The 17,054-nt window shown below is 43.2% G+C and overlaps 7 protein-coding genes across 7 annotated transcripts; 4 read left to right on the top strand and 3 right to left on the bottom strand. All coding sequences in view use genetic code 12, as the record gives it.

The window, feature by feature from the left end:
• Positions 1-615: 615 nt before the first annotated feature.
• Positions 616-5,220, top strand: REV3 (DNA-directed DNA polymerase; the record flags this gene model as incomplete). The annotated part of the gene is made up of 1 exon (XM_029034508.2): positions 616-5,220. One exon carries the CDS (start codon positions 616-618, stop codon positions 5,218-5,220), a length of 4,605 nt encoding a protein of 1,534 aa, XP_028889750.2.
• Positions 5,221-6,090: 870 nt separating this feature from the next.
• Positions 6,091-6,894, bottom strand: HAC1 (transcription factor HAC1; the record flags this gene model as incomplete). The annotated part of the gene is made up of 1 exon (XM_029034509.2): positions 6,091-6,894. The coding sequence occupies one exon, from the start codon at positions 6,892-6,894 to the stop codon at positions 6,091-6,093; it is 804 nt and encodes a 267-aa protein (XP_028889751.1).
• Positions 6,895-8,824: 1,930 nt separating this feature from the next.
• Positions 8,825-9,790, top strand: BUD16 (putative pyridoxal kinase; the record flags this gene model as incomplete). The annotated part of the gene is made up of 1 exon (XM_029034510.2): positions 8,825-9,790. The coding sequence occupies one exon, from the start codon at positions 8,825-8,827 to the stop codon at positions 9,788-9,790; it is 966 nt and encodes a 321-aa protein (XP_028889752.1).
• A 133-nt stretch (positions 9,791-9,923) lies between these two features.
• Positions 9,924-10,994, top strand: CJI96_0000286 (uncharacterized protein; the record flags this gene model as incomplete). Its single annotated transcript, XM_029034511.1, has 1 exon — positions 9,924-10,994. The coding sequence occupies one exon, from the start codon at positions 9,924-9,926 to the stop codon at positions 10,992-10,994; it is 1,071 nt and encodes a 356-aa protein (XP_028889753.1).
• Positions 10,995-10,997: 3 nt separating this feature from the next.
• CJI96_0000287 (1-phosphatidylinositol 4-kinase LSB6) lies at positions 10,998-12,980 on the bottom strand (the record flags this gene model as incomplete). The annotated part of the gene is made up of 1 exon (XM_029034512.2): positions 10,998-12,980. The coding sequence occupies one exon, from the start codon at positions 12,978-12,980 to the stop codon at positions 10,998-11,000; it is 1,983 nt and encodes a 660-aa protein (XP_028889754.2).
• A 286-nt stretch (positions 12,981-13,266) lies between these two features.
• On the bottom strand, positions 13,267-14,991 carry PGA45 (Pga45p; the record flags this gene model as incomplete). The annotated part of the gene is made up of 1 exon (XM_029034513.2): positions 13,267-14,991. One exon carries the CDS (start codon positions 14,989-14,991, stop codon positions 13,267-13,269), a length of 1,725 nt encoding a protein of 574 aa, XP_028889755.2.
• An 855-nt stretch (positions 14,992-15,846) lies between these two features.
• Positions 15,847-16,905, top strand: CJI96_0000289 (uncharacterized protein; the record flags this gene model as incomplete). The annotated part of the gene is made up of 1 exon (XM_029034514.2): positions 15,847-16,905. One exon carries the CDS (start codon positions 15,847-15,849, stop codon positions 16,903-16,905), a length of 1,059 nt encoding a protein of 352 aa, XP_028889756.2.
• Positions 16,906-17,054: the final 149 nt, after the last annotated feature.

The raw sequence follows: 17,054 nt of genomic DNA on the forward strand, positions 1-17,054 counted from the left end.
CTTTCTAAAATTGACTTTTTTTCTAAAAATTGAACTATTTTCCGCTAAATTAGGTTCTTGTGGTGCAATGGTGCATAACGAAACATGTCATTTTGCATTTCACCGGTCGTATTCCTGTTGCGTTCAAACGTACATGGCGAAAGAGCTTTTTGACGTTCCATGCCTCTGTTGATTGGTGCGAACTTTCTGACTGCAAAATTCGCATGTAGACTTGTCGCAACTTCTACCGAACGTCTGCACCTTTTGCAAGTCCCTGTTGTCTTTCCTGACATTTAACATGCTTCTGCTTATTTTCCTCTGGGTCAACTGTTTGATGCTCCCGATCAATCGTTACCTCGTTGTGGCTGGTTTATGTTGCTGGGGCTCGCCTCGATGCGGTGTTTCTCCCTCCCCCTTATACCAGACAATGCTGCCGTATCTAGGCGAAGTCCCACCACTAAGTGATTCCATATAGGATATATTGTCAATTGGCCAAACGCTTTATCTCTAGAGACCTTGGAGGGCTCCATCTGGAAGTAACCGGGTGTTCATGTGACACAGTGCACGTGCAACATCAGCCGTCTTCACTTGCTATCATTCATACAGATCCCACAACTACAAGTGTCATATCAGTACATGGCAAATGAGTTGCAGATCCAGATTTGTGACCTCGATACGTACCAACACGTAACGACCCCGTTGGATCAGCTACATGGACTTGTTCCTAAAGTTCCATTCATCAGGATCTACGGGACCTTGAGGGTTGAGGGCTCAGAAACCCACGCGTATAACGTCCTTGTACATGTGCATAACTACTACCCGTACGTCTACATCGACTGTCCCAACTCAAAATTCAGAGCGCTTGATGATGCATATCTCAAAGACCTCAAGAACTATTTCAACCAGGAGATCCAAAAGTCTTTTCAGAAGAGGGCCGTAGAGGCGGATGAATCTGATGGCGATATAGATGATGATCCCGATTGCAACCTGAACTTCGTTGCTTGTGTTGAGTACTGTCGAGGGGCACCAGTGTATGGGTATCACCTTGGTTTCAAGCAAGTTCTCAGGGTGCTGCTTCTTCTGCCTCTATACAAAACTAGGTTAGTCAGGTTGATTACCTCTAACAAAGTTGATGTATGGAACTTTGACGGAAAAATAAAAAGAAGGTTGGGAATTCCAAATCTTTATGAGGCCCATATTCCTTACACATCTCAGTTCCTAGCTGATTACAACCTTTATGGTTGTGCTTATCTACGAACTAAGAATGCATATTTTAGGGCGCCTTTAATCAACCATTCTAATGTCAAAATTGATCCCTTGAAGAGCTACCTCAAGCCATTCCTTGCAGATAATAATATATTGCAGTCCAAGCGCTACCCTCGAATAGGTAGGTCGCTACTTGAAATTGACATACATCCAAAGGACATCTTAAATCGTTCTGATCTAATCGAAAGGCGAAACCATAACGACTTTTCCGAATTCAACAAAGAGTTTAATCCAGCACACATTCACTTGTCCTCTTTGAGGTTCACATTCGAGGATTTAAAATATCAATGTATCCTCAGAGATATGAATAACACTTCTCAGTTACTCCATGAGCTGTATTCCCAAGTATTTAGCCGTATAGGCGAAAAGGGATATCAGAATTGGGAAACATTGGAGCGATATCGTGAGCTCATCGCATACGTTGCCAAGTTGAACGGGGCCACGAACTTCAGTGATCCGAATACATATTATGACAACGTTATCAAGCCATCCTTAAATGGGGACATTCCAACTTGTTTTGAAAGCATTGATCGCTCTTCATCATTAGACAAATTTCAAAAGCTGACACCGCTCAGTTTCCAGGACGACTTAAAACGATGGGCAGATTTCGACTCTCTCTTTATCTTTGAGGCTGATGAACGTAGAAAAGTTGGGTCTGAAAACCTGGCCAGTTCTTCGGTGGTCTTGCAAAAAAGCATTTCAGATGATCAGAAGATTGATGAGGAGTTGTCACCATCAAGAAGACCACATCAGGTGGACATGCAAATCTCATCACCAGACCTACTGCTGGTGTCTTCCAGTTCACTGAACCCACAGAGTGCGGATCCTAGTCAAAAACCCAATGTTAAAAGCATTTTTACGTTTGCAAACTCTCGGCATACTCCTCTTAAACGATCACATTCCCAAGTAGATTCATATGATTCCAATTCTCTGGGATCAGCTTTCACCCAATCACTGCATTGTCTTGTCAAAAATCCAAAGGTTCTATTGGAGTACACTTCTGCCTCAGAATTGAAGAAGTCAAACTTTATCAAGACATTGAAGCTGGCTGGAATGATGGAAATTGACTATAATGACCCTTCTTACTCGAACATAGAAGATGTTCATGCCAAGCCTCTAATATTTGCTAACAAAAAGATCGTTGTTCCGCATCTGGGTGATGAGACATTGACACCATATTTCGACAGATCTGTTGAAGTTGAGGAGATTGATGAAGATCTGCGACGTGAGATCACTGTAGCCAAACCTCAATTCTGGCAGTACATTCCCGATCCGCCCACAAAACTATTCATTAGAAACTGGGCCGCTGTTTTTGAAAAAAATCACCAATACAAAAACAAACGCTTTAGGTCCCAGATTGAGCCAGCTGTGACACAAACATATGATTTCAAGTATTCTTACAGATCGGTCAAAGTTGCTAGAAATCCCAGTGGGTTCTTGAACATGACCACTCTTCATATGGAAGTGCATGTCAATACTACCTCAGAAAATGCTCCAAACCCACACACGGATGCAATTTGTGCAATCGTATATCATTTTGATGATGCAAATAGTATGTTTAGAGATAACAAAGAAACCACAGCTGTCATGGTATGTCCTCCACGTTCGGATCATGCTCGCCTTCTGGATATTTACCAAAAGGTTGCTTCCATGATGGGTGTCACGATGAAAGTTTTTGAATCAGAGAAATCAATGATAAGCTCGTTCTTGGAATACATCGACCTATTTGATCCGGACATCTTGTCGGGCTACGAAATTAATGCCTCAAGTTGGGGATACTTAGTGGAACGTTACAATGAAATTTATGAAGAAAATCTTCTTGCTAGACTTAGTCGGTCTCAATTCAAAAGTAATGGGAAGTTTGGTGATCGTTGGGGATATACACATACGTCAACTCTTAAGATCAACGGGCGGCATCTACTTAACATCTGGAGAGTCCTTCGCTCAGAGCTCAGTCTTACATCGTACTCTCTTGAAAACGTTTGCTTCCACTTACTACATCAAACTCTACCCAAAGTTGAAAACAGAGAGCTCAGTATGTGGTTCTTGAGTGGAAACTTTAGCAAGACGTTCATGCTATGTAAATATCTCATCCATCGTGTTGAGCTCATACTAAAGATAATGAGTGTTCAAGAGATCGTCTTACGGAACGTCGAGCAATCGAGATTGATTGGTGTAGACTTCAATTCCAACTTCTATCGGGGCTCGCAATTCAAAGTGGAATCTATATTGTTGCGTATTGCGAAAGAAGAGAACATGCTCCTCAATTCTCCATCAAAAAATCAAGTTCACGATATGCGAGCGTTGGATTCAATACCGCTCATCATGGAGCCTGACTCAAATTTTTACAAGTCCCCTCTAGTCGTATTGGATTTTCAGTCGTTGTACCCATCCATTATGATAGCTTACAACTACTGTTACTCAACACTTCTCGGTCCAATTGAAGGTTATGAACAGAATAAGAATGTGGTAGGTTATCTACCGCACCTAAAACTTCCCAGAGGTATCATCGATATACTATTAAAAAACGATGGTATCAACATCTCTCCTAATGGAATGATGTTCGTATCCAGCAGGTTTCGACGGTCAATTTTGTCAAGAATGTTGCAAGAGATTTTGAATATGAGAATTAATGTCAAAGCAGTGGCTGGAGCATTCCGAGAGGACATTGAGCTTGCTAAATTGTACAACCTGAAGCAGCTCGCATTAAAACTCATAGCAAATGTTACATATGGCTACACATCAGCCAGTTTCAGCGGCCGAATGCCAAATTCCGACATTGCTGACGCAATTGTATCGACAGGAAGAGAGATTCTCACGAAGTCTATAGAAATCATTGAAGGCAGTCCCTTCGAGGCTAAAGTTGTGTACGGCGATACCGATTCTTTATTTGTATACTTTCCGGGGCGATCTAAAGAGCAAGCTTTCGAGTTTGGTAAGCAGCTTGCAAAGGACATAACTGAGTTCTTTCCTGATCCTATAAAGCTTAAGTTTGAGAAGATTTACCATCCCTCTGTTTTGTTGGCGAAGAAACGTTATGTGGGGCAATGCTATGAGTTTGAGGACCAGAAGGTTCCAAAGTTTGAAGCCAAGGGTATAGAAACAATCCGCAGAGATGGAATTCCAGCCCAGCTGAAGATGGTTGGCAAAAGTTTGTGGATTCTTTTTGATACCAAGGACCTTTCAAAAGTAAAGCTGTATGTTATTGATCAGTTCCAAAAGATTTTTCTCAACAAGGTAAACGTTAAAGATTTTTGTTTTGCTAAAGAAGTCAGGTATGGCTCCTATAAAAATGAGAAATATTTGCCGCCAGGGGCTATTTTGGCGCAGAAGAAGGTATCAAAAGATCCCAGGAGTGAGCCTCAGTACAGAGAACGGATTCCCTACCTTGTAACTCGTGATTCAACTAAAGAGAGAGTCAAGGATAGATGCGTCAGTCCGGATCAGTACGTATCATCTTACAGCTCGAATGATCCTTTGGAGCTTGATTTTGAGTACTACATTACTCGAGTTTTGATTCCACCTTTGGAAAGGGTATTCAACTTGATGGGTGTAAACATCCAAGAGTGGTACAGAGAGATGCCGAAGTCCACGACTCATCTTGCATTGACAAAACAGGACGTTACGAAAATCAGCGACATCGTGCAATATGACCAATGTTACTTTTGCCAACGAAGCCTCAAGCATTCACCATCGAGGTACTTGTGTCAATTTTGCTATGGTCAAGAGATGGGATTAGCTATTGACGCAGTGTCAATGGTTAAACAAAAAGAATCTCAGGTCATGGACTACGAGAGGGTGTGCACGGCATGTATCCATAGAAATTTTGCTAACACTTCAAGCGTTGAATACGTGTGGCATTGTACAAATGGGGATTGCCAAATATACTATGGACGTGTAAAATGCTCAAGAGAGTACGGCAACATGGTCGCTAGAAGCGATCAGGTGATGAAAGAGTTGGACCTACAATGGTGATTTGAGATCTTGTGTTTATTTGCCTCGACGATCAATCTGTGTATTTGAAGAAGTCGCATCGACTCAAGCGAGGAGCGCCTATCTTCAAAGGCACTAGCACCATCAAGACTTTTAGTGACATAACTTCACAAGAATATAAATATCCAGGCGAAAAAAAAAAAAAAAGGAAAAACTTATAAATAAAACCTCAATAACCCAAAATGAGCTTTTTTTTAGGTTTTTTTTTGTGGTTTTTGTTTTTTTGGTTTTCTTTTTCTTTTTTTAGCCCTTTTTCTGGTTTTTCTTCGTACCTTTAACAATGTCATATGGGATCTCACTTAAAAAAAAATTATTAGTTCCTCTCTGAGATGAGTTTGATTAAATTCCCAATGTATGTAATCCCGATATTTTACCATCATATCCACCCAAATTCATAAAATGTCACATATAAATCGACGAAGTTTTCATCGGTTTAAAAACACAAAAAATCCTCCATATCTAGGGAGCTGTGCTCTAAAAAACCGTCCTCGATCTTTACATCAAACGAAAAGTTCTTGCTCATTGGGAGGTCGAATTCATCGTCCAATTTACTACCAACGTTCGATGAGGATCCATGTACAACAGGCTCGACTGGTGCTGCTGACCAATTGGTTATGCGTGAGAATGAGTGCGTGAGTTTGTCCAAGATTGTTACTTCGATGCTATGAATCGGCACCCTACACTACGACCTGCTCTGAAAACTTCTCACGCATATTAACCAACTACATATGATCACCTGACCATGTGTAGCTGATTAATATACGTCTTTTCTTCACAGATTGTAGGAGCCAACGAGAAGTTGGAAATGGTGCGACAAGCAGAGAACAGTCAAGGAAATGGTAGCTCGGCAACTCAAGCCACGACTAACCTTGGGAACAAAACCGCTGCTGGATTTTGCGCCAATACGTCGAAGGCTGATGTAGCTGGACCCATCATCGAAACGTCGTCATGATGATTGGACATGTCTGGTGTGCTTGGCATAGAGCCGGATGTACTTGAGCCAGAGAAGGACTCTGGAGCTTCCGTCGATTCGCTAGTCTTCAATTGTAGATCGATAGGCGAATTAACTGGGGAATTTATAGACACGGGCAGGAGGTAGTTGAAAAAGCCCGAGGATGAGGTTGACAAGAGTTGCGGCAGAGACACCTCCGCCTTGACAACAACTTTTGACTGTGGAGTCACCGCCTCCGCAACATCATCGCTTTCTTCCTTTTTGACTTGAATTCTTGGAGTTCCCTCGACATTAAAGTCGCATTGGGAGTCGAAATCGTCAATCTCCTCGTCGCCGAACAGAACTGAACCGCTCTTGGTGCCCCTCGTGGAGTTGTTGTTCAGGGACATGTTCGCGTGTATTTGATTTTTTAATGACGTCAAGTCTTGGAGAGCAGGCAAGTTGAGCGAGTCAATCTTGTCTTGAGGGAGAAGGTTGCAAACAGCGGCAAAATTGTCGGACAATTTGGCTAAGTTGGCCTCCATCAGCAACACGTACGATTCGAGATACTCCACGTGTCTCCGCTTCTTTTCTCTCGACGCGTGGGCGGCTCTTCTGTTTCTGAGAATCCGCTCCACACGACGCTGTTCCTTCTCCTCTTGAGTTCTAGCTCTCTTGCGAGGTGGCAAGGACGACTTGAAGTTAGGGTCGACGGCGACAGTCATGATGGCAGTGTAAGAAGGAAAGTAATGAACAGTGCGGTTAGCAAGTTGCTAAGTGGTATAGAAATGAAAGAGGTTGTTGAGTGGCCTGACGAAAGAACGAAAATTGGAGGTCGGCGGGAGGCAACCTATAAATATCGCTCCCCTCAACGCCGAGTCGGGCACTGCATGCACCAAGTGGGCAGAGAAAGTCGACGAGAGAAAGGGAAAAATAAAATATCTCTGAGACGGTGGTGCATGAAAGCAAATTCCAGACCCTGTGGGCAACACGGTATTGGGCAGCATGCCGACGAGGCGAAGGGCGTAGGCACGAGGTGTGCTTTTACAGTGGCCTTCAATGCCAATTATGAAACAATACTTTACGCCCTGAAACATGACGGTAATCGGAGAAGAGAAAAGAAAAAAAGGGGGGCGTGTATCAGTGACCCTAAGGGTTTATTCACCGCTTGTGTTTAAAAAAAAAAAAAAAAATTACGCACTTTCTCCTCATGATGCCAAGAGGCGTCACCAGGTGCAAAAAGGCTCTGTTTCACGAATTATCTCAAATGGCAGAGAGGGAGGTTGCGGTATCTCGAGGGTAAGAAAAAAAAAAAAAGGCTTCAAAATAGTGGCTCAGAATGGTGCCGTCGCGCCGAGAGGCAGGTATAACCTCGCCCTGTGGCACTGATAGGGACACTGCAAGGAAAGGAGGCACAAGTGATGGCAAAATGATGATTAGCAGCGAGAAATGAGAAATCGTAGCTTGGCTGCGTGGTTTAGTTTCCAAGTTCCACCATCGACTCCCAGTGCATCCTCCTGAATCCCTCATGGCAATTGCACCACTGGACCAAGCAGCAAGCTACGTTTTTTCTTTTTGTTGTTTTTTGTTTTTTTTTTTTTTTGTTTTTTTCACCTCTTTTTTTGCTTTTCCACAATTCATTGTGCACAAAGTGGTCCTGGCTGAGCCATTGTAATTTCCATCTGTCTCGCTATCTTTATTTTGAATCCTTCATCTGCCTACTCCGGTAGACGTCATTCCACCCACCCCCTTCAATCCCCACCCGGCATCTATCGCCCGTGCACAAACGGTGACAAGCCCGCTTCAGAAATGTAGCCATGATAAACGCATGTAGTAAATTGCAAGGAATTTGGTTTTGCTAGTGCTACATGCATTTGATTTACTAGCAAGATTAACTGGCGTTTCCATCGCCTTCTGCTGTCCATGCCCGCCTTCTTAGCGAGCAAATTGCTGCAAATATTGCTCCGTTTCGCGCCAGTCTGCTTCAGTGTAAGCGAAAGTACGACTCAGGAATCTTTTTTGCGCACTGATTCGCTCAATTGCCCTAATAAGCTTTTTATCAGAGCAGGGCGCCGCCTTGTGGAACAGGCTGGAAAATCAACTACGCTTGTCTCAGACTCAATGTAAGATGCGTTTGTTGAAGGCAATTTTGTGAACTATAGATCTTTTAAAAGATTTTTTTTAGTAGTGCGTTTTACTTCTTTTCGTCTTGATTCTCAGTTTTTGCTCGCTTTGCGCAAATTTTTGCAACCAACCAAAACTCTTCACTAGATGTTGGGCATTAATGTACTTCGGAGCCCATGCACGAAATTCTTCTTTCAGCCAATACCAAAAGGGCACAATTAGCTAATTGGCTCTTTTTCAAACCGTTCATCCAAGTCTTCTGGCACACTAATGGTATCGGAAAGTTGGCAATTTTAACCATTCTATGCGCATCCGTCCAGAGTGCTCCTTGAGGAGCAGTAGCACCTTTCAATGTGTTCACTATGGTCATCATATAAGTACAATGCTTTAGTCATATCATAGATCTAAGTATCGTAGTCTACATCGATCAGATACTTGGGACGTAGGTCGAGTCATCTCATCACGTGCAAAGCTACTTCTGGCAACATCCGCTACTTTTAGTTTCCTAAGCATTCTCCTCCACATCAATAGATGAAATCGGTTCTATCCGTTCAGTCCCATGTTGTGCACGGATATGTGGGCGGCAGAGCTGCTACTTTTCCACTTCAGTACCTTGGATGGGATGTTGATAACATCAACACAGTGAACTTCTCTAACCATACTGGCTATGGATTCGTGAGAGGTTCAGCAATAGAGGCCAGCAATATGACTGCTTTGTTTCATGGTCTCGTGGATATTAAGTGTAAATACGATGCCATAATCCTGGGTTACATTCCCTCGGCAGAACTCATCGACATTATGTCCACGAACGTGCAGCTGCTCAAGACCAACAAGCCATCGACCATATACGTCTGCGATCCTGTCATGGGCGACCAGGGACAACTTTATGTCAGTGAGGACTGTGTTGAGGCTTACAGAAGACTTTTACACGAAGGGCAGGTGGACATCATCACACCAAACCACTTTGAGTTAGAGCTTTTAAGCGGGTGCAAAATCATTAATGAGACTGATTTAAAAATTGCTACAGACTACCTTCACAAAACTTGCAAAATTAAGCATATAGTCATCACGAGCTTGGGTGATGAATTTAAGCTAGGGGCAAAGAGTCATTCGGATACCATATACTGTGCTGTGTCTTCATCCGACGATTCCAGCTTGCAATACTTTAGAATCCCCGTCATCAAGTCCTACTTCACCGGAGTTGGTGACTTATTTACTGCACTCCTTCTAGACAAGTTTTATAACAACCCGAAAAATATCATGGTTGCCGTGAACCAGGTTCTCACCATCATGGCAGACGTGCTCAAGTTGACCCTTAAGCTCGGCAAGGAAGAATATCGTGAGTACAAGAAAATACATACCTTAGAAAATGAAGACATCTTGGAAGGAAAGATGAATGATGCTGACTCCATGAGATTTTTCGAGCTACGGGTAATTCAAGCTCGTGAATTCTACAATTATACGGGAGAGGGACAGTTTGAACCAGTGTCATCATAACGGCTACTTCCCAATGCGATCTGAATGTACGCGGAATACCAGTATACCCCACTGCCTGCACTTTGACAACTACTAAAGGCGCATTCTTTGGACATCCTTCACTCACGTCTATTATTCACCTACTACAATTTTCATGACCAAGCCAAATGTTCTTGTTGTTGGATCTGGCGGTGTCGGATCTATTGCTGCACTTGCTCTCACCTTAAATAATAAGTGCAATGTGACGCTTGTCGTGAGGTCCCTCTTTGGGAAAGCCTCTACAGAAGGTTTCGAGATCAAATCGGTAACGTATGGAGAAATGCACAATTGGAAGCCTGATCACATCAGCAGAACGGTAGAGGAAGCTGTTTCAGAAAATGGCCCATTTGACTACATCGTTGTGACAACCAAGAACATTCCTGATGGACCGCTGCCCTGCGAAGAGATTATCAGACCTGCTGTGGTCGACGGGTTTAATACCATTGTGCTTATCCAGAATGGTATAGGCATCGAGGGGCCCATGATTGAAGCATACCCCAACAACGTTGTACTTTCGGGTATTTCAATGATTGGCTCTACCAACATCAATTGCGTTGTGAATAATCTGCACAAGGATACTATTAAGCTCAGCCCGTTCCATAATCCTAATGTTTCAGATGAAACAACAATGGAGAAGGTCAAAGAGTTTGCCAGCTTGTATCAGAACAAGAGCGAGGACGTCAATAAAGTCATCATTGAAGAAAGTGCCTTAAAGTCGAGGTGGGAAAAACTAGTTTACAATATGGTCTTGAACACCACATGTACTGTAGCTGGCTTAGATGTGAACAGATGTCAAATAGCGGGTGCTAATGAGAACATATTCAAGCCTGCTATGAATGAGGTGTTAGCCATTGCTGCTAGTGAAGGCATAGATCTTCCTTCACTGACAAGTGATTACTTCATACACATCGGAGATGGGCTATTCTATTCACCATCTATGTTGGTGGATTCTAGAAAGAAACAGCTCTTTGAACTAGAGGTTATCTTAGGCAATCCTTTGAGAACTGCTGCTAAAAACGGAGTTCCTACACCTGTTCTTTCTACCTTGTATGGTTTATTGAAGATGATTCAACTCAGGATCAAGGAGGAGACTGGCGTCGTGAACATTGATGAGAAAGATTATCAAGGTCATAACAGTGATGACTATCCTAAAGTATTTCTTGAAAAGCAACTGAAACATGCGTAAGGTTCAACACCATGTGAAGACGGGTGAAGTCGTATCAAGTTTTTCTAATCGCTCAATTACAACGGTTTTTGTATCGGTTTCTTCAATGCTTTCATAGTCATCCCTATCATCTCCTTCACGAGTAATATTATAATCAAATCCCGACATTCTCATTGGTTCGCTTTCACTAAAAGCGCTCTCTAGACTTCCTGCTGATGATCTTTGTTTTTTAAGAGGCTCAAGAAGTGGCGTAGTCTCGCTGTGTCCGAGGCGATTGGCAACTGGCTCTCTAGTAACATCGTAGATGCTTGTTTCTAAAGCATGGCTCAAGACGCTATTGTTGACCTGGACAGGAACGTTCATTTCGTCGTCCCAAATGAGTAAACTTTCTCTTCTCGTAAGCTCTAGAGGACCAGCGTGACTGGATTTCAAGATCTCGACAATATTGAATGCTTGACCTTTTAATACCGCTACTTGCTTCCGCCACATCCTTTCTTTGAAGTCGGCATCCTTTTCGAAAACGCTACGAAGTTTCATAATAGTCTGCTCCCACCAATATTTGGAGGTGAGAAGCGGCAAATAGTGCTGCCTCGTCTTGTATGAGAAGGGTTGACCAATTATCGCGTAAGGTAAAAACAACCATCCAAAGGGGAAGGATCGCCAGCCATCCGGATGCTTCCAAGGAAATGCAAGGCCTGAATCAATAGCCCCAATCTTGAGATGGGGATAAATGTGTCTAAATTTGTCATCTGATGGCTGCTCTTTCCATTCAAGTTTTATCATCCAATTGTCAGCACCTCGATCTGTATTTCGCATGATGTAGTCTAATATTACAAGTTTTTCAAGTTGCTCCTGGAACTGTAGAAGTACTTCTTTCGTCCAGTGGAAAGTGAGCTGAAGCTCGTCGATTGGTAAGTCCAGCTCTACCAATATTATTTTACTGGCTGGTAGTTTCTCAATGTCCGTGGGCAACGGATATAAACTGAAGAAGTGTTGAGCTTCAACATAATCATTCAAAAACATTTGGAAGGAGCCTATCTTCAATTGGGGAGGAGTCGAACGCAACCTCTCCCACAATGTGTAGTAAAATGCATGGGACTTCAAGTAAATGATATCCGTATGAGGGACAATGTAGGAAAGAAGTTGGCGATCAAGGACGCAAGCAGCTGCTTCGCTGATGTAGCCCAAGTTTGGGATTAGACATGCTCTACCAAAGAAACACGGAAAAAAGGTTCGATGAAGCCACTTGGACCATTTTGGAGACAAAGGACCATATGGCTCTTCATCCTTGGGCTTGAAGATCCCTCTTTTGTAGATTTCAAAAGTGTACTCCAGAGAATTATCGTCGTGCTTCTCTTTCTTGCCTAAGATGAAATAGCTTCCCAGTGATCCCTGACTGATGCTCATGGGTCGCAAATCAGTATCAAACTCGACATCATGTGTCATCTCAGAAACCAAATTCTCGAACTCATCATGTTTAATGAAGTTTTCAGGACTTAACTCATTATTGTTCTCTTGCAGTAAGAAGTTAGCAGCATGCTCTTGAAGATCAGCCTCTGATTTTATCTGTGGTAAGTATTGAATGGGTCGAAATACCGAGTATTCTATAGTATACGGGCCTTCAATTACTTGTCTTTTCCGCTTTTTGCGTTTCAGGCTCTTGGAAAACCACTTTCCGGGCGATATGTACTTTCTAGACGGGGATTTCAATCGACTTAGGGTACTCTCCGAGTTTCTTCTCTCTATGCGAGGAGTAAGCCATCGAGATCCTCCTAATATTGGAACGCTCAGAGAAAGGTTCTCCATTTCAGCATCATCGTTTCCAATGGCTCGTCCGTGAAATGGAACTGGCAGTGAATAGGACTCGTCATGCGATCTAACAGGCGTGGCTGTCGCATACAAAGACGTTACTTGATGGGTCGCTCTCGGGGAATTGTCATCTGTCTCTTCTAAAACATGAGCACCAGTCTTCACCAGACTATTTCTAGCATGATCCCTCGTGGGCATCGCCTTATTCAACTCGAGTGAAGTAAGTACAGCTCTAGCACTGTGTTGAAATGCGCGGGCTGATAAGACTCTGTAATTGCAGATGCACAGCACACTACATAATTTTCTTCATTAGGGAAGCTTACCGCTTACAGGCTGGACATAGGGTTGTGTTGATAGGAACTATCTATCTAGTGACTTTAAACCATGGGACGTAAATAAAAGGTATAATTAAAATAACAAACCGAAATTAGTAAGGGTAACGAAAGAATTCGAATGCTTATGAAATGGTCTCGCTCTACAAAACCTAAAGCATAAGCACACCGCCAAAAATGACCAACTGCAAGTAAACCATGAACATTGGAACAGTTCTAATAGAGGCACCAGAGCCTTGTGACACCTCCCTACGCTGATTGTTGCTTGCAGCGCTAGTAGAGGAACCGAAGAGACCCAAGAGGCCCCCAAGACCTCCTCCATTACCCCCAGTAGTGGTCTGGGTGCTTTCATCAATAGTGACGGTAACCATAGATCTGTAGCTTCTCGAGCTTGAGCTTGACCTGGAAGTCGTACTAGTGGTTGTTTCGGCATTGTCATTATCTGAGCCATATGTCTGCAAGAACAAGCTCAAACTGTCAACTCCTGAGTTTGCTGCTTCTGAAACGCTCGAGATAGCAGAGGAAGCTTTAGAAGTAACTGAAGAAGCCTTAGAGGAAGCCTTAGAAGAAGGTTCACCGGTTTCACTTGCAGGAGAAGCAGATAATGCCGAAAGAATGGATGCCACTTCAGCTGCAGACTGCAGCTCATTAAGGTTATCATCGGTAGCGTAAGAAAAGTCACTGTTGTTTGAACTTAAAGTAATGGATGCCGACTCAGTTTCCTTAGAAGAGCTAGATGTCTTCGAAGATTTCGAGGAAGTTTTGGAAGCGTTGACGAATCCGCCAAGACCACCAAGGCCACCGAGACTGAAAGTTGCGGTTTTGGGCACAACAACGTTACCAGTGAAGAGAACGGGGGTGGACACAGTGTGCGACTCAGAGAAAACGTATTCGTTCAATTCAGCAAAAGTTCCAGACTCTTCGACGTCTTTCAAGATGTCTTTGACGGCATCGAAATATTTGCCCAAACCATCGGTCAAACCACCAAGCTGAAGTTGACCTGAAAGTAAGTACCCGACAGCACCACTGATCACTTGAGGTTGACTCAAAGCCTTCTGAGCAATAGCGGTAACGTTCAAAGCGCTACCATTGAGGCGAAGGGCACCAGTGTTCATCACGTCAATCACAAGTTGAGCAGTCATGTTCTGGTAACCCTCATCGGCAAGGAAGTGCTTAACAGTGTAAGTTAGGAATTGAGTCTCATTCAAAGCAGTAAGAACATCTTTAGCAACATCAGCTACAAGTGTGGAAGACAAGGCAGTGGAGATGATGTTACCAATGAAAGTTTCCAACCCGCTGGATTCAGCCCTCTTCTGGTTCTTGTTGCTCTTGAAGACATCCTGAACAAGCCACAAAAAGGTGTTTTTCTGACTCTTCAAAACCCTCGAAATGAGCCTAACGAGAACAGGTCTGTAATCTTCATCCAACAAGATGCCGTCCAACAAGCTCAGGACAACTCCAGAGTCGGCAACTGCACTGACAATAGCAGAAACATTGAGATCAGACAAATCCAAGTTTAAGCCACTGGCCAAGTCTCCCACTTTTGAAAGGTCCACACCACCAACAAGCTTAGCTGTTGCATTGGCGATAAACTCAATTCGTTTAGGGTAGTAAGCAACTTGATCCAAAATGGCCCAGATCACACCCGAGTCATTGACCACATTCAAGAGTGACTCAATGGTACGCTCGAGGCCATTTGTGTCTCTCTTCTCGATGAAAAAGTTCAAGTCGTCAAGATCATACGAGTCCAATCTCTCTTCAAGGGTGTCTTCGATGAAGGCTAAGTTGAACTCGTCTCCGACTGGAGTTGCAGCCGGCGAGGCTAGCGTCACTGATGTGAAAATGCAAAGGATGGTCGAGACGAACGCAAACTTCATTATTTTAATAACCAGTAGGAATGCTAAGACGAAGAAGCGTTGATGTTCTTCTGGCTTAGAATTTGAAGAGCGCCCTTAAGGTATATAAAGAGGAGGGCGAAGCAAACAAACTGCTAAGAGACACCCCCCGCTTAGGGAAATTCCAATATCTCATTACAGTCAAGATGCTGAGGTAGTGTTGTGCTATGGGTGCAAAATTACTGTTTCCGTTAATGAGGAACTGTAGGAATAAAAATCCTTTCCCAAAAAGGAAGTGAGATTCGAAATTGTGTGCAGGTACAAGAATCATGACATGCCTATTGTGGAAATGTAACTTTTCATGAGATGCATGTCATATTCACCCAGGTAACACCCTCCCAGCCATCGTGAGACATGAGACCAGGCAAAAACAGATAGATTCACGGAAAAAGATGAAGGCTCTTGATAAAATAAGTATCGTTTACTTGTATTTCAAGCCACTGAGTGTTTGTTAGGAACTAATACCGCATTACTAGCGCTCGACGCCTTTTAGCGAGCACCAGAAGTACGAGGAAGGTGAGCCACATAGAAGAATTGTGAGCCCAATCCTGTCTCGCCGTGCGCACAATGTAAACATCTCCTCCCCGATTCACAGAGAGGGCACATCGCCAAATGCGGTAAAAACAGCTAGTTTCACTGGATTCTTCTATTGATAAGATATATACCTTCTTTTTGCTCATCATACTTTAAAACTTTTCTTTGCAACTTAATTCTTTTGAAGGTCCCTTTGGCTTCATCGTCCTGTTCGTTCTTTTGCCAGCTTCAGCCTTGTTATTTCCGCTGATTTAACTCCGACTTGAATAAAAGAGGCGGCCATCCACAGAAAAGTTTGACAGCATGAGGTTATACCCCTTCCTTACGACCTTGCCCTTGTTGGCATCACAGGCGGTGCAAGCCCTCCAACCTCTAGCTGTGCTTGATGATGAGACTCAGGTGGTGACAAGAGATACAAGTTCTTACGAGTTGGAGGCGATGAGTGAGCCATTTCACCAGTTGTACGAATACACCATGGATTTTCTCAAGCTGATTGATAATGACAGTCCCCTTCAAAAGCGTGACGCTTTGGAGGATACCTTGACAGGAGTTCTCACTGAGGTGAAGAACTCACAAGTTATCGAGAAAGTTTTGTACGAAATAGCTGGGTCAAAGCAACAGATAGACAACTTGTCGAGATACATCTACCTGCTTTTGTCCAACATGGCATCAGGTAATGCGGGTGGGATGAACATAAGCTTGAAGTTGAATACAACCGAGATTTTGAACGAGGTGATGGCATCCGGTCTCATTCAAAGTATTGGTGACGATTTGGTTGTCAATGATGCAAACAGAGAAAATTTGACAACAAATGTCGGCGATCTTCTTACTCAGCGCCCGTATATCGGAAAAATTCTTAACAATCTTGGTGCTGGTCAGGACTTGACTTTCGAAATGATCTTTAACACTGTAAGGAACTTCAAAAGCAAGGCACCAGAACTACAGGATAACCAAACAACCTATCAAAAGCGTGCAGATGACTACCTGGGATCTTTGAATGCGTTTGTGAACAACATTATCGGTTCTGCAGTGAATGGAGGATTTGTCACCGATTCTCTTGGATCCATTCTTCGTGCTGTGAAGAGAAGCGGAATTGTTACCCCCATCGTTCTTACTGCAGTTGAAAGACCAATAATGAACATGGTTGGTAGACTCTTGAGTAACCTATACGACTACGGAGTGCTCGACATGATTCCCATCAACGATTTTTTCCAAAAAGGCAAAAAAACACATGTTCTTGCTCACGGATTAGAAGATCTCTTGACTAGTGAGAGGTACTCACCAGGAGTGGCAAAGTTGTTCAAACAGCTAGAAGACCAAGGAACACTTGAAAATGTCAGGCGCAGTTTGTATGGGCCGTGATTCTTTCCTGGCTCAATAGAGAGGTCAGGAGTTAATTCACGCAAGTCATCTTTCAATTCTTCAACGACTTTTATACCACCGATGAGCGTTTGGCGTTTATCGTACGACTGTAATTATGCTCAATATTATAATTCGTAAAAACACTAAAA

Source organism: Candidozyma auris, chromosome 1 (genome assembly GCF_003013715.1).
Source record: "Candidozyma auris chromosome 1, complete sequence".
NCBI classification, from domain to species: Eukaryota; Fungi; Ascomycota; class Pichiomycetes; order Serinales; family Metschnikowiaceae; genus Candidozyma; species Candidozyma auris.